The sequence below is a fragment of the Acomys minous genome (assembly GCF_964271855.1).
Source record: "Acomys minous genome assembly, chromosome: 4".
In the NCBI taxonomy this organism is placed as follows: Eukaryota; Metazoa; Chordata; class Mammalia; order Rodentia; family Muridae; genus Acomys; species Acomys minous.
This window is the reverse complement of record NC_140486.1, coordinates 6,460,858-6,478,199: the sequence shown is the minus strand read 5'-3', so window position 1 is coordinate 6,478,199 and position 17,342 is coordinate 6,460,858. Positions and strand designations below refer to the sequence as shown.

General features: G+C 44.9%; 1 protein-coding gene across 6 annotated transcripts in view; it reads right to left on the bottom strand.

The window, feature by feature from the left end:
• Positions 1-17,342, bottom strand: part of ZNF236 (zinc finger protein 236) — an 88,226-nt gene that overhangs the window by 31,111 nt on the left and 39,773 nt on the right. For 5 of the 6 annotated variants that reach the window (XM_084780663.1, XM_084780661.1, XM_084780659.1 and 2 more), the window contains 10 exons: positions 16,119-16,260; positions 15,110-15,370; positions 10,902-11,158; positions 9,709-9,810; positions 9,096-9,247; positions 7,386-7,489; positions 6,906-7,057; positions 4,932-5,144; positions 1,773-2,055; positions 666-769 (listed from right to left, as the gene is read on the bottom strand). In XM_084780663.1, coding sequence (XP_084636789.1) covers positions 666-769; positions 1,773-2,055; positions 4,932-5,144; positions 6,906-7,057; positions 7,386-7,489; positions 9,096-9,247; positions 9,709-9,810; positions 10,902-11,158; positions 15,110-15,370; positions 16,119-16,260 — 1,770 coding nt within the window. The remainder of the gene's footprint in view (positions 1-665; positions 770-1,772; positions 2,056-4,931; positions 5,145-6,905; positions 7,058-7,385; positions 7,490-9,095; positions 9,248-9,708; positions 9,811-10,901; positions 11,159-15,109; positions 15,371-16,118; positions 16,261-17,342) is intronic. The other variant, XM_084780660.1, reaches the window with a different exon arrangement.

The window sequence follows — 17,342 nt, the reverse complement described above, 5'->3', positions numbered from 1 at the left end:
AATAATCCATCAGGAAAGAATGAGACAACTTCACATAAATGTAGGAAATTCCATCTGTAAATTGTTCAATCTCATGACCAAAAATTTTGCAATATGGGTTTATTTGACGAGGCTACCCATGGAGCACAGTAACAGTGTCTATCAACCGCCGAATGCTCCTATGTTCCAGATACTCACATCTCAGTGCAGGGACTGGGCTACTAGTGGCCTCATGTCACACACAAGGAGCCTACAGCTCAGAGAAGACATCCAACTGCAGGATTCAAAGAACAAAGCTCTGTACTTTGTTAATACAAGTGATTTTCAGATCCTCAAGTCAGATAAAGAAAAGGGCCAAGGAAACAAGACACCATGTGCCCCTCGTAAGATTTTTCTCCTCACATAAAAAGATAATATAATCTAGTAACTGTCAACAGAGTGGCAAATATCAGTAAACTGCATCTCTTTGGCCCAAATGAGACTAAAATGAACCTTGTGAAAGAAGAGGAGTGAAGCCTGCGTAAGGACATGTGTAATCTTTAATTTGATTTTGGGGATTTTACCCCTCCCCCTTTTCTTTATATTAGAAAGAAACCTTTTGAGTTTTCTATAATTTTGAAGCCTCTGTGCACAGAACACTGAGACATACCCAAAGATGTCTGCAGTGCCCAGGGATCCCTGCTCACCTGTGTGCGTCTTCACATGGCAATCTAGAGTGGACTTCACAGTAAAGCTCTTTCCACATTCATCACACTTGTATGGCTTTTCTCCAGTATGGATTCTAACGTGCCTATTAAAAGAGCATTCCTAATTAAGGGGTTTCATTTTTTAACTATATACACATTTACAAACAACTTCATAAATTTATTATCATAAAAATAAAAAACAATATGCTACTATTTCTGATAAATATAGCCAAGCAACACCTTGAGGCTTTGTTGCGTAACAAAGCATGCGGCCACATGTCCTGCACCGGAGTCTACACCTCTGCTGTTACTGGGGTGCTCTACGAGCCTTATCTGTTGCCTCCAGTATCGACCAGAGCCAAACTTAGTGTCCTGACTACAAACTGGATGGCAGCAAATGGATATGGCTTGCTTCTTCCAATTCCACACAGCCCCAGAGCTCGCCCTCCTGCTCCTGAGTTTAAGGTCTGTGCTGGTTTGAATAGGAAAGGGCTCCAGACTTGTGTGGGAAGGTGAGGCCCACAGGAGGTGAGGCCCACAGGAGGTGTGGCCCACAGGAGGTGAGGCCCACAGGAGGTGTGGCCCACAGGAGGTGAGGCCCACAGGAGGTGAGGCCCACAGGAGGTGTGGCCCACAGGAGGTGAGGCCCACAGGAGGTGAGGCCCACAGGAGGTGTGGCCCACAGGAGGTGTGGCCCACAGGAGGTGTGGCTCACAGGAGGTGTGGCCCACAGGAGGTGTGGCCTTGTGGGAAGAAGAGTGTCGCTGTTGGGGCTGTGAGACCTCAGGAGCTCTCTTCCTGCTGCTGCCAATCTGGATGCAGAACTCTCGGCTCTTTCTCCTGCATGTCTGCCTCTGTGCTTCCTGTCATGATAATGGACTAAACCTCTGAAACTGTAAGCCAGCCCCAATTAAAAACTGTCCTGGTAAGAGCTGCGTGGTTGGGGTGTCTCCTCACAGCAATGAAACTCTAACTACAAAAGGTCCCAGTTCTTCACCACTCTGCTCCACTGCACCTTGCATATCAGTCACTCTCAGCTGCTTGACCTGTGACACCTGGTGGTATCCAGTCTGTTCTGTTCTCTCAGAAGCAGTGGCACACCCTCACCTCACCAGGTCGCTGGGCTTCTTGAAGCTCTTAGGGCAGTATGTGCAGCAGTTGGCATGCTTGGGCTCAGCCTCGAGCTCGGCTTGCTTATCCTTCATCTCGCTGATGCGGTCCTTTTCTGCAGCCGACTGCACCAGGACCTTCTCAGACACCGTAGCGCTCTCCTGGGGCTGAATTTTGGCCAGCTGGGCTGTCTCCTCTTCTGTGAAAGTAATGACCTCAGGACGAGGCTTTCGTGATGCACTTCTGTCAGAATTTTCTTCCTCTTCCTCCACACATGTGTCTATTAAAAGCATAGAGAACGGCTTCAATCAACACTTAAAATCAAGTTCCAACACAAGAAAAGATGAAGCACGAAAGGATAGAGTTAGTAACCTAATTAAGCCACATTTCAGACAGCAAACAGCTTCTTTTGCAACCAGGGCTAACGGGAGCTCACTTGACCAGGGAGAAGGAAGACAAGTGAGAGCCCACTGTGGTCAAAGGCCAGCTTCTGCCAGCTACAGGCCAGCAGTTTAAAAACTATCAAAGCCCACAAAGCCACCAGGATTCATAGACATGTGACTACGAGCCAAAACTGATTACTAGGTAAATAAAACCAGATGCTCAAAAATCAGAGACAACTAACAAAATAACAAAGAGCCCTCAACTAAAAAGAATGAGGACAAAGAAGAAACTGAAAACACACGTGCATGCACGTGCGCGCGCACACACACGTGCACACACACACGCACCCATATTCTCATTATAAAGATAAATTCCAGCTGCTTCAACAAGACAAAACTGCAATGAAAACATATGAATATAGAGGGTGGTGGCATGCCTATAATCCCAGCACTTGAGAGGCAGAGGCAGGAGGATCTCTATGAGTTTGAGGCCAGCCTTGTCTATAGAGCGAGTTCCAGGACAGCCAAGAAACCCTGTCTCAACAAAACAAAACAAAACAAAACAAAACAAAACACAAAGCTCTTAGCAACTGCAGAAATGATAGTAACAGAGCTGCTGAGGGAAGAGCACAGGAGACTTCCCCTCACACTGCTGTACTCCTTACTCCTCAGAACAGGAGAGTGAGGGTGTGCACGCATGCATGTGTAGCATGAGACGCGGGATTGAAACACTTAAACCCAAAATCAAGGGGAACTAGGGAAGTGACTGTGCTGTGTCCAATCAGTAAGTGTGGAAAACAACTGGATTGATGTTCTAGAACACAATGTGCAAAAAGATGGGACAGACAGAAAGGAGGGAGGTGCTAGAGAAGAGATCAGTCATGGAAGACGGCCAGGAAATTCAGTATCTACTCACAAAAGTTCTACATAAAAGAAAATACCACAAATAAAAAAATTTAAATGCATTTATAAGGTCTGGAAGACTTAGGAGTGAGCTATAGATAGTGGCCCCCCACCAATACTGACAGTGAAATATGGAGAGAATTGTATTGAAATTTTTCAAATAATCAAGATATATGGAAATCAATATAAAATAAGTCATGAAACAGAAAAAAGACAATAAAATTAAGCAAAGTATATAGCAAAAATAGAAAATGGCTCAAGTAAGGCCAAATAGCTAAGCATCCCAAATGTGAAGGAGCAAAAATTCCTATCACAAACACCACGCATGAACAGGGCAAAGAACATGGCTCTTCTCCTTTGGCTAAGAGACAGGAACGAAGACACATCACAGCGTCTGTCAATACTAGCACAGTGACAAAGCCAACAGCACAAACCACACTGGCGCTGACTTAACACTGTTTTCGCTCGCTGAACTGCTAGGAGGGACCTGTGGCTGGCCTCGAACAGTACTCAGGCCAGCTCGTTAGTGGACACTATCAAACTCCTGAGGCACAGTGCCTGCTGCCTGATAGCCTTTACTCCACAGGAAGGAAGCCTGACTTATTTTCATGGCCACACTAAGTCCTACCAAACTCATCCAGTCCTTGACCAGAAGCCAAGGCCCTCACAACTGTCTACTGAGAAGCTGACCAACAGCTGCTTTGCAACACCCATGCCAGGGCTGTTGTCATTTTCAAGTGGTTCAGGCAAAGTGTAACGAGTCCCTCTTCAAACCGTAAGGCACATCTACACTGTTCTCGTTTTCGTGCAGGACAGGAGAGGTGCTGTGGCCTGACTGGTAACCTCAGGGTGGATGCCTTCCAGCCAACGAGGGGTAAACCACTGAGAAGAAAGCAAGGAACGCCTCAGCAGGTCTCACCTCTGAGGGCGCTGACAGAAGACCTTATGCAGCAGGGGCATGACACTGAGCACTGCTGCTCTCTAATAGCACCAGCTGTAGCACAAGCAAAAACGAGACACACATACACACACTTCACTGCACTCACTAACATGACACCACCTGTGAAATAAAACAGGCACGTTCTAGCCCCAAGTTCATTTGTGGGGTTTACCGAAAGGAAACCATCCATGACAGAAGCAGGAAAGTCATGAAATCAAGGTGCAGGCATTGGACAGGTAACTGTGCAGTGCTTGGTAGAAAATGAGGTTAGTCTCTCAGAGCACACAGCGCCCTGTGCATCAAGTGAGGTAATGAAACATGACACTTGAGTATACCTCTGGCCAGAGGGACATTCTCATAGATGTGTCTCTAGAATCAGCTCTGCATTCGTCCGCAGCAAGTAAACTACATGCAGGCACTGGATACACCACACAGCACCTGATAATAAAACACGGCTACACGTGTGCATCTGGTGCAGCTCTTCGCTTACTATGTCAGGAGAGGCAGAGTAAAGTGTACTATAAATATAAAACACAGCATCACAATGAAGTCTACCCAGTGCTGAGGGCACCGACAAGGGCATGTGCTGGACTGGACGCCAGGTCAGTGCATAGTGACCGGGAAAGCTCAACGGCTTTTCACTGTGCGTCTCTGAACTTCTTAAAGAGCACGCAGCCTTTCACGTTCTGTCTATAAACTGTAGCTTCTCAAATGCAGGTAAAAGTACTTGCTGCACAAGCCTGACAGGAGCCAGGTAGAGCTAGAAGGAGAGCGCCTACTCCACACATGTGCCCACATACGCACATCATGTTCATTCCATTAATATGTACTATTAAGCTTAACTTGTAAGAGTCAATTTTCAGATCAGTTTGTAATTTACAACTAAACTGACATTTGACCAGAAAACTTTGAAACAAAAACAAAAACTACCTCCTCCCTCTGTCTCTGCAGCTGTGGAAGCCGCAGCCGGGATTGCCTGGTGTCTCTTCATGTGCTTTCTACAGTGGATCGCAGTGCGGAAGCCCTCTTCACAGAATGGACACTTGTAAGGCTTCATGCTCATGTGTGTGGCCATGTGCCGCGTGAGGCTCCCATTGGTGGTGAAAGACGCGTTGCAGATGCTGCAGCTGAATGCCTTGACTCCTGTGTCAACAGACAAGAGCATATCACACCAAGTGTTACTCCAGTCTCTTGAAATCACAGGCGCTCAAGGACAAACAAATTTACCACAGGAGGTATATGTGGCTTCCAGTGTCTAAGACTGGCTGGATAGCGTTGGAAGCACAGACACCACCTAATAGCACGTGTCTGACTGCATTTGCTACTAAAATGAACAGCTCTGAGAAGAGGCTGCTCACAACCAACCAAGACTGCTCTGTCCCTATCCTTGACATCCCAGTGCAACTTGTTTGTAGATAGGACACAACTGTCTCTCTAGCTCCATCTTTGAGCTGCAAATGGCGTGTTAGGTAGGATCCAGGAAGGGCCTGGGAAACCTTCCTACAGCCTCAAAGTTACAGTCCTGACTGAGTCAGAAGAGGCAGCTGGCCTGGCCCCACCTTCCCTCAGTAACCTACTCACCTTTCTAGGTACCACAGATCTCACAGCCCTTACAACCACTCCCTAATCCCCAACAGACACACCCACAGGCTTTCCTTCTTTGTGTGTTTGTAAGTGGTACACCATCACTTTCAAATAAAGCCTTATACAGACTACGGATTGATGTTAAATGTATCAGTATGTAGTAAGCAGAATGTGTTCAACAGGTAACTATAATCACAAACCATATACCTGGTAAAGATCCACTGGCCTTGAATGGTCATGCTATATTTTTAAAAGATTTACCAAATTAATGATAATAAAACCAATTAACTAACTTTAAATTGAGAGAATGGTTGGAACAGATGACTCTCAACAAGTGCACAGGAAGAAATTCGACACGGTAAACCACTCAAGACACATAAGTCACACCCCAGTGAGTGATGCGCCCCACCCAAGGATGGTGACAGCAAAAACACCGTACAATGTACTGATGGGGACAGGGAAGAATGAGAACTGTCATACATGTGCTGGTACACAGGGTTATTTAAAAACAGTTGGATTGAACTAAAAAATCTACAAGTAGGTTTCCTTTTTGGTGTTTTGAACCCAGGGCTTTGCACATGCTAGGCGGTGTTCTCCAACAATCACTATCCCACAGTCATCCCCAGTGCTAAAAGTTTATTCTTATGGCCCAGCAATTGTGTTCCTTCATGATAAAGCCATACCTAAATAGAAGTATTCACACAAGTCAAACAGATCTAGTAAGTAGGTAATAAAACTTGGCTAACTGTACAATGAAATATTATGGACCATAAAAAGGTCATATACTAATACATGCTACAGCACGGATGAGCCTTGAACAGTGCACTGCACTAAGTGGAAGACCGTGACCACTACAGGCCATGCATGGGCCACTCACGGGCAATCCTACAGCATGCGGTCAACAAAGGCAGATCAGGGTTAGTTATGCTGGGAACAGTCAGAGAACAAGGGAGTGACAGATAGAAGAAGGTATGCAAGTTTTTTAGATGCAATAAAAAAATACTAAGATTAGATAGCAGTGCTTTCAGAACTCAATGGAAATACTAAAAACCACTGAATTGAGGCCAGCACAGTGGCTCACACCTGTAATCCCAGCACTTGGGTAGGCACAGGCAGGTGGATCTTGGTGAGTTCGAGGCTAGCCTGGTCTACAAAGTGAGTCCAGGGCAGCCAAGGTTACAGAAACCCTGTCTTGAGGCGAGGAAAATAAAAACAAACCCACTGGATTGTATACTGTGAGTGAGCTGAATGATGTGTGGATTGCATCAATAAAGCGGTACCATGAAAAGAAGAAAAATCATAATTTGTACAGAAAGTAACCTGTGTGTGTCTTCTCGTGGGACTTGAGGACGCCAGAGGAGACAAAACCACGCCCACAGAGCTTGCACTTGTAGGGCTTCTCCCCTGTGTGTGAGCGTACATGCTGCTTCAAGTGACTGGACTTCTTGAAGCCTTTGTTGCAATAGTCACACCTAGAAATGAAGCACAGAGAACTTAGGCCCTGCTCCCTCGGGGCTGACTGCCCAGCAGCCCGAGGCCAGGCAACAGAGGGACAAAGCAGCTTCACACGCTCACCAGTGGTCAGTGCTTTTAGACAGACCACACTCAGGAACTACAAAAAGCAGCACAAAACAGAGCCAAGGACAACTAACTGCCTCATCAGGCCCTGTACTGGGCACATGCAATCTTAAATGTACTGTTTTGAAACTGGTAGGTGATCTAACTCTCCAGGAGACCAAGTATTTGATGTAGTCATTACACCGCGTGACAGGGACACCCTCCTGGATGCTTTATGATTACCTGTAAGAGCGCCTGCTCTGGTCCTCGCTGTCCCCCAAGAACTGTGGGCGCTGTGTTTGTAGGTCCAGATCCTCTTGAGATGACTCTGGAAGCAAACGAGTTGCCTAAAATGATCAGAAATACACAGCAGGAATATATGAATAAATAAGTAGGTATAAGATGACTCAATAATGACAGATATAAATGCTCATAATGCAGCTTTAAAAGAAAAGCCATAAGTAACCCATTGTAACTATTTGAAACAGAGAAAGTATGCCACGGACGCAGATATGATTAAGTATGTACTTGTCTACTAAGCTATTTATTCATGGGTTGTTTGAGACAGAGTCTAAGTCTTGTTAGCCAACGCTAGCCTGGACCTTGCTATGTTGACTAAGCTTGTCTCACACTCAGGATGCTGCTAGCTCAGCGGCCCAGGTGTTGGGACTACAGACGTGAAGCTCCACGCCTGACTGTAGGCGCTGTAGTGCACAGTATAAAGGAACATGATTTACCTTAGGAAACGAGTCCTCTTTCATCAGCTTGACTCTACTGCCTGTGAATGACTGGACCTTACACATCCCACACACTAAAGGACTGGCTGCCGCTCCACGACACTGTTGGGCCCTTGGTAGAACCTTCATGAGGAGGGCACACGTGGAGAAGGCAGCCATTGACGGCATGCCCTTATAGGGGAAACAGGGACCCTCAACTGTCCTCCCACCCCCAATGCCACAAGGTAGAAAGTTCCATCAACATGTGCCCCACGGGTACCAAGCAACAGACCTAAAAATTTGTGGACTAAAATCTTAGAAATTGTGAAGCAAAATAACCCTTTCCTACTTTTAAGTTGTTACTTGAAGTGCATCACCACAGCAGTGGGAAGTAAGTAACACACTGGTGTGGATTAAATCGCCACTTCCTAGAAACAGGCAGACTTTGCTCTTGTCACAAGAGCCTTAGGGGAAAAAAAGCCACCTCTGCCTCTCAGAGGCAGTGCCCAAGGACCGCAGTGCTGGCCCTGTCCTGACATAAGGACCACAGCCCTCATCACACAGCAGCACAGCAGCCAAGCTCGTTGTACTCAGAGGGCTGAGCAGTGACACTCAGCCACCACGCAGCCTGTTCCCCACATCACACCTGTCACCTGCTAAAATCTGTAAGCCGCTACCTGGAAGCAACTGCTCTGACTTTGCATTCCTAGTACTAACACTGGGAGATTTTTAAAGAGATAACTATTGATATGTCTGTCACTTTTAATATTATTTAAAAACATCCAAAAGAAAAAAAGAGCAAGCCAACATTTCAGTGTCCCTAACCTGAGTTGAAAAATAATAATTGTGAGTGAAAATGTTGTTTTTCAGAAAATTACTATTTAAAGAAATAATGTTTTGGGTAATACTTGATTTTAATATGACGTTATTATTTTCCTTCTAACATTTATAACTCCACAAACAAAAATACACATTGTGCCCAAAGCAATATTCTTTTATAACACACTAGTTAATTCAACTTCTTATATAACACACCGGTAAATTCCTGGCTCTCAGTCAAAATGGCAAAGCTGCTCATGGTGCTAATCATACGAAGTTAAGATGCTTTAAGAAACAAGATGGTCCTGTGTACTAAACAGGCTGCACCCCGTGGGCTAACCAGAGTGTACCAGACGTGGGTGTGGCATAGTCACACATAGTGACAGAAGACAGAAAGACACCTGCTGCATACACTCACCACATTAATGGCGTCAGAGCTTGGGACCTGCAGTAAGTTTTGCTGGTGGAAACTTGTGGACAAGGCCTGGGACTCGAGTGTGCTAGAGTCCTGCAGCTGCTGCACAGGTGGAAAGGCAGTCTGCTGATTGTATGTGTCAGCCACTGTGAAACCTGAAACAAATTAGGTACAGGCACTCTACAACAAATTTTAACTATACAAAAGGTAACGTTACAAAGAAAACACGTTTAGGTAATCTCTGCTTCCTTAATGAGAATCAGGGTTAGGATGTTGTGTCAGCAGCTCTGAGCTGTCTGCTAACAGGCAACATGCGGTGCCCAGTCCGTGTTCCTGGGACAGGTCTTACAATCCAGCCATGGAGACCAGTGCCCACCAGGCCTTCCTTCCAACCCACCGCCTTCTCTGGGACGGAGACCCCATATAGAATGGCTGTGAAGGTCTCTTTTTAGGAGATATGAGATTACTAAGTATTATATACAAAAGAAATCATAAATGCATGCTATTACTGGGTTTCTCCTGTAAATTTTACAAGAGCCCTCAAAGAAACACCTAAGTTTTGCAAACTAAATCCAGCACTCAGCGGTTTCGCAAATTTACTGAAACTCACACTGACCTTGTGAAAGCCCTGCAGACTCAAAGGACTGCTGTGAAGTGGTCTGCTCCTCAAACTGGTCCATGTGCCCTGGGAGAGGGTCCTGGGAAGCCGCAAACCCATCTAAGGGCAAAGAGACAGGAGCGCACACACTTGAGATTCACTTCCCATCTGCTGATCCACCCAAGAGTACGCTAGTGAGTTTTCAAAGACAGGAGGGTAATGCTCATTGTTCTAAATCAGTACACACATAAAGCAATATTCTGAGATGCAGTTGTATTTAGCCATTATGTAGAGCTCAGGTTCCCGGAGATAATCCATGTGCACTCCTACCCATAGACTAAATAAATTTAGGACATCCACAGAACAAAACCGTAACTTGGCCAGCGAAGTGTCTGTTAACAAGCTTGATAAGAAGCTGGCCGGAATGCAGGCCATCAGTTACAATGAGCACACTGACGCAGCTGAGGTGGCACTTTTGTTGACCAACACTGATGATGAAACAAAGCTACATATGGCTCTATATTCTGTACCAGGAGCCCCATCTACTGTGACCAGTAACAATTACTAGTCCCATCAGTCTAGGAAGCTGCATGGAGTCCTTGTCACAGAGTATTAATGAGCACAGATAAAAGAGAAAGTGTTGACACTGTACCCAAATACATTTATTAAAACTGAATAAAGATCCTATTTCTATAAGCCGTTAACATACTTAAATTGTACGTGCAGACACACAGAGATCCTTGCTGACACATTTGCTTAGAGAAAAATTGGAAGAACTTACTACAAAATGTAAACAGCATGTTTTTCTGTAGGCCTAAGATTTTCAGTGATTTTACAATTGCCCACAGTAAGTCAGATTGCTTTGTGTTTGAAACAGACAACAACCTAGATCCATACAAGAAAAAACCCAAAACCAAAGACCACCCATTCCCTAAAAGGGGCTAATAAAATGGAGCAGTGCTGCTTGGCTCAACCATGACAGTGCTAAAGTCCAACATCGCAGCTGCGCACACACAGACCGGGCACAAACTGTGACGTTAAAAGGCAAGCAGGACAGCTGATATAGCTCAGTGGTAGACGGCTTCTTCGCCTGCACAAGAGCACCAAGAAGGTGGCAGAGTCTAAGAAGAAGGCACAGGGATGGCCCTGAGTCTAAGGACCACAAGACTTCCCGGGGGTCATGAGAAAAGCTAAAGCTTCTGAAATGGTACCTTCGTCAGCCTCCAAAGGCTGATCTGCCAATGGCTGTGCAAGCGCTGCAGCGTCTTCGGTGCCCACCACATGCTGTGGCCCCAGTTCCAGCATAGCCTCGGGGTCCGCCGCCACTGTCTCTGGAGTTGGCTGCAGCTCTGCACTTTCAATCTCCACAGGCAGGGGAGCTGATACTTCCATGCTCTGCTGGTCCACAGTGCCGTCGTCCATGGAGGAAGGCTCCTGATGCTGCTGGAGCTGCTGGGCCAGCTCATATCTGTGGGAAAGCAGCAACAGGCAGAGGTGGAGACACTTCCACAGCAGAAAGGCAGCTGTGAAAGACGTCACTCACTCAACTCAATTATTTCACTGTGAAGTCATGGTGCCAATCTAGCTAAAAGTTAAGCACTTTAAATTCTAAAGAAAACCTGTTGCCTTCCATTGTTGTCAGCAAATAGAGGACATGAAAGCAAGAGACGGGAAGGACAACATATGCAACAATCTCTCAGGCTAAGGAGCCAGAGCACCAGCAGGCGCCTGCGACTTCGGCACTTAGGAGGCTGAAGGAGGAGACAAGCTGTGAGTTCAAAGCTTTCCTGGACTACGTAATGAAATGAAGTCTCAAAATGCCCCACTCTCCCTTAAACAGCAATCTTGCCCTCTGCTGACTCTTCTCCAGGGCAGTCAGTTTTTGTGATAGGTGTGGATGTACAGTGCCCACCCACCCACATGTCATGTGTTGAGGACTTGGTTTCCAATATAGTGATGCTCAGAAGTGAGACCCAGGAGGTGACTGTGTTAGGAGCACCTGACCTGCTCAATGAACAACCCTTACTAAATTCCTAATACTTTCGGGGAGGCATTGAACACTAGGAAATAGGTCCTAGTTGCAGGAAGCATGCATTTGAAGACTGTCACTTGTCCCCTGACCCTTCTTTCCCTTTCTGCTTCCTGAGATGAGGAGACTGTCAGTGTCCCCTCTGCCACGGTGTGCACCTCAGCACAGCTTATGTTATGGTGCCAGCTAGCCACAGGAGGCTCTGAATCTGTAAAGAAGATAAAGCCGTCGTCCTTCAAATGGTTTGTAGTTATTTGTCTTATCAGTGAGAAAACCAACAGCACCATCAGCTGGTCACGCTCAGAACATGTAACGTGAGGCACAGGCCATCCTGACGGTCTCATGTTACTGCTGGTCTTTGCAATACTCACACATATGAAACATACCCAATACATACTCATCAGGATCAACAGTTCTTTTTCAAAGAGAAAGATGAACAATGAATTTAGTGAAGGAATCCACTTTAAAAACTGTAACATTATCTAACTATCTGGCTAGCCACCACGCAAAGAATGTACGATAGTGAGTCACCCTTCCCTCTCCTACGCACATGGTTAAGCCCTCAGCTGTAAAGTGTGTGCTCTGCCTCAGAACACTAAGGTATCTGCATCCTCTAAATGCCACACTGACTTCCTTACGTCTTCATTTCCTGAGAGTAAGAATCAATTCTCAACACCTCCTCCTCCAGAACGGTAACAGACTGTACACTGCGCATCAAGCAGTCAGAAGGTGCACCTCACTCCCTTACAACACGCGTCTGTACTGCAGCAGTCAGCTGGCCCTCTGGCCAGCCCAATGACTGTCTCACCTGGGGCTTCTGTTTCCTTGCCTAAGTGTTTGGTTTTTTATTTTATAAATTTTACTTCTATAATCATATATTTTTTTTAAGATTATAACTATATCATTTCTCTCTCCCTTTTCTCCCCTATCTCCTTGTTCTCTCTTTCAAATTCATGGCCTTTTAAAAAAATTAACTGTAGCTACATACATATATGTGTTTATATGTGTGTATGCATACATACATATATATTCCTCAATACATAAATATAACCTGCTCAGTTCAAATAATGTTACTAGTATGTCTGTCTGTCTTCAAGGCTGACCGTTTAGAAACCGGTGTGCTCTGCTCCAGGGGCGGGGTGGAGGGATTTTTTCCTACTCTCAGCATTCCTTACTGCCTGTAGTAGAGCTGAGGCTACTTGGGTATTCTTCTGTTTTTGCCATTTTTGAGACAGGGTTTCTCTGTGTATCCTTAACTGTCCAGGACTCCTTTTGTAGACCAGGTTGGCCTCAAACTCACAGTGATCCACCTGCCTCTGACTCCTGAGTGCTAGGATTACAGTCCAGTGCCACAGTGCCCAGCTTCTCCTGCATTTTTTAATCTAAATGTGTATTAAATTTTGGGACCCTTCAAAACAGACAAAGGAGGAAATAAGAGCTAGTATCGCTCCTTCAGGTCTGAAGCAATCTGTACAAAATCTGTCAGAGAAAAGTGCCTGGTATCTATGGTACAGAGTGACAGACAGATCAGTTTCCAACACACTGTAGAGCCACAGTGATGCACGCCCCTCAGTGTAACTCTGACCAACAGACACCATCAACAGAGGACCTTAAACCCTGTATTCTCAACATCTTCACAGAAAGTGCATCTAAGGGCCTGGCTTCCTGGCAAAATAGCACTTAACATGACACAAGGTACCCAAACTCCCAAGCTCCAGGCCTCTCTATAGCTTGTGAACCAACCTGTGGAAGGGACATGCCATTCTGCTACCTGAGTGGGAATGGTACTATACATCCCATCAATGTTTGGGATACCCAGGTCCCAAACATCCCAGCTCAGCATCACTTCCAAAGGTGCCGTGTGGTACAGCAAGCATGTAACTGTGAGGCCTACTACATGTAACAGACATGTAACTATGAGGTCTACTACACCTAACAGACATGAAACTCTGAGGCCTACTACATACAATGCTGCCTGGGTGGTCTGTAGCAGCAGCTGACTTCCTTGCTAAACACTTCAAAATCAAGTCAACTATGTTCAATGTGCTTGGACATTCAAGTCAGAAAAAAACACCAAAACAAAACAAAACGACCCACAGAACAAAAATGGTCTGCTACAGTTAACTTGTTGTAGCACGTGGGGTTTGCTTTTGTAGGAAATGTGCAGGCAGACGCATCTAAGCTGATGTGCTGTCTGTCTACGGGTCAGTAGGTTTGATGCCCTCACTTAAGATAAGTGAGGATGCTCTGCACTACACTGCTGCTGCTGTAACTCCCAGGCGCACTGGCTCCAGTTCTAGTGAGAAACAGGCAGCTTTTATGCTATGAGCTACCATTCTACCAAGAACGTTCTATTCGGTTTACACTGAATAACCGCTTCATGGAGCATCTGGAGCCCATGGTCTGTGATTCAACAACAGAATACCACTGAAATCAGGCCGGAGAGGTGACTCGACAAGTCAGGGCTCTTCCCGTTCAAACCCCAGAGCCACGGAGTGGAAGGAGGGAGCCAGCTCCCACACACATGAAAAAAACCAACCTATAAATCACAAGATTGACTAAGACTTTGTTTTTCTTTTCTTTTTTTTCTTTTTTTCTTTTTTCCAAGACAGAGTTTCTCTGGGTAGGCATGGCTGCCCTGGACTCACTTTGAAGACCAGGCTGGCCTAGAACTCAGAGATCCACCTGCCTCTGCCTTCCTGAGTGCTGGGATTAAAGGTGTGTGCTAGTGCCGCCCAGCAAGACTATTTTTTAAAAAGTCTTCACCACCTAGCTATATTAGGTCTAGCCTTTGACTATCAGCTCTTTAAAAAGCATTTGCCTTTTAAGGCATCTGGCCTAATACAGATCATCTCAGTATTAAAAGTAAGGATGTTAGCTGGGTGTGGTGCTTCTACATACGTACTCTTCAGCAATCAGGAGCTGAGGCCAGCCTGAGCTACACAGGGAAACCCTGCTTTCATTTAAAAAAAAAAAGTGAATGTGCGAGTATGTATGTTTACATGGGGTGTTAGTGCTGTTTTGATTTTTTTTATTTGTTAGAGACAGGTCTCGCTCTCTAGTCCAGTCTGCCCCTGAACTGAAGTGACACTTCTGCCTCAGTCTCTCATGTCCTCAGATGACAGGCATGAGCCATCATACCTGGCTCAAAAAAAAAAAAAAAATTAAAAATTAAAGCACACACACACAATTCCACACTGTCTTCTATGACTCCCTAAGCACAGTCAGTCACATTCCTCAACCTGATACACTCCAAGTTTAAAAAACAAAAAACAAAAAACAAAAAACCACAGACATCAAAGACTTCTTAACGGCTCCCACCCCATCTGGGAATGAGATGGTAATTAAAAGGCAGGCACATCACCAGTCATCCATCAGCAGCACACCTACCTGTGGGTCTTCATGTGCTTTTTGCAGTTCAGTGACGTTTTAAATGTTTTCTGGCAATAGGGACACATGTAGGGACGGAGGTCATTGTGTATGCCCATATGTCGCCGTAAGCTGCCACCTGTGGTAAAGGCTCCATTGCAGATTAGACACTTGAAAGACTTGAGTCCAGTGTGCGTCCGAACGTGGGCTTTGAGCACTCCTGCAGAGACGAAGCCTCTTCCACACTGGGAACATTTGAAAGGTTTTTCACCCGTATGTGATCTAAAAGGCAGAGAAAACCTTAATACATCCATTACACACTTATAACACTATAACAAATGCACACTCAGAGATGCTCCACTGTGGCACTCTTCATTCTCTACATTTTATAATAAGCAAATCTTTCTTTTTTTTTTTTTTTTTTTTGGTTTTTCAAGACAGTGTTTCCTCTGTGTAACAGCTATAGCTGTCCTGGAATTCTCTTTGTAGACCAGGCTAGCCTCAAACTCACAGAGATCCTCCTACCTCTGCCTCCTAAGTGCTGGGATTAAAGGCGTGTGCCACCACCGCCTGGCAGTAATAAGCAAATCTAAGTGACCAGAGACACAGAGCTACACACACTGAGGGATAATCTGCATCTTCAGTGAAGCTCTATTTTCAGAAAGCTACACCACCTCTCGTGAGCATGTTTCTATTTCTTTTCACTGATGCTAGCACCAAAAATTAAGCTTTGGTGAGAACATCTGAAAAGGTTAAACACTCTAACTAAAATAAGAACAAGCAAGTCTCTGGCATATGCTGGAAATTGAAAACACTAAAATATAACTGGAATATAAGTAAAACTCAGGGGCAATTTCAGACCAAAATACTTGAATGGATATATTCAAGAATAAAAAAAGGTCACAAAATTTTTTTAGTCAATTAAATATTTTAACCACAAGCTAACCTAACACCACCATCCTAAACACTTAAGTCAGCAGGTCACTGAATCTCTGTGCTTACACTATCTCTACCTCCCCTCAGACCTTACCTGATGTGTTGTTTAAGATGGCAAGACTTTTTATATGCTCGATGACAGTAAAAACATTTGTATGGTCTATCTGCTTCGTTGCCAAAATTATTATTAAAATAATTTTGGAAAAATTGGTTTTTTGGAATGGGCTGGATAAGACCTGTAAGTCAAAAGAAAAGCAGGAGTCGTCACTCACTGTTAGTTTCCTACTGACATGGCAAAAGCACTTGCTTTAAGGCAAAGGCAAAGTTCTGATGCACTGTGGACTCCAATATCACAACAGATGCCATTTCAGTTATGTCATCAATTATTACATATTAATAAGTCATTTCCATGCCTATGGTGAAATGTTTATCAATCACTGTTTTCCTGTCAATGAAAAGTATGTACAATGGAAAGTGAACATATATATATACTATACATATGTATATGTGCATATGTGTGTATATATAATATATATACATGATCTTGCATGCTTATCCCAGCATTCACACATGAGGATAACAAGTTCAAATTTATCCACAGTCTATAATCTAGGATGCTCTGTCTCAAAGGGAAAAAAAAGAAACACGCCCTGTTGAGCTGATCTTTCTGATGACTTCTCCCTATATTGCAGAATGTGAAGGTTTCTCTTCTCAACTGTTTGGCCTCTATATTTTTATGTCATAATCATAGATAGATAAAAATTCAAAAGGGTTTAGAGAGGTGGCTCAGGGGTTAAAAGCACACAATACAGTTGTAAAAAGCTCAATTTCAGTTCCTAGCACCTATCAAGTGGCTTACCATACAGAGACTGAACAACGTGTGAATCTACCTGTAAAAGTGAATGAGTGCTACAGGCAAAATGTTGACATCCCCGCACACGTCTGCGTTAACACCCAGCTACAACATGGCCATAATAGGAGGGAGGACTTTATGAGATGACTAGTCACTGCAGTGGAGCCTCCTGAATCAAATTGATGCCCTTATAAAAGAAGCCTGAAAAGGTTAACTTATAACTGGTCTGACTATTGAGACCTCAGCCAAAATCCAACATCTGTGACACCTCACCCAAGATTTAGAGCCACCATGGAAGCTGGAGGATGGAGGCCTGCGGTGAAACACGGGCTCCTGGGCATGGACACAGATGGGTCCCTGCACACTGTCTGCACAGAGCAAAGACACAAAGTCCAAGGGGCTGGCTGGGAGGAAGAAGGGGCCCCGTGTGGGCTGCAGGAGGATGGAAGATGGGAACGAGTTGTG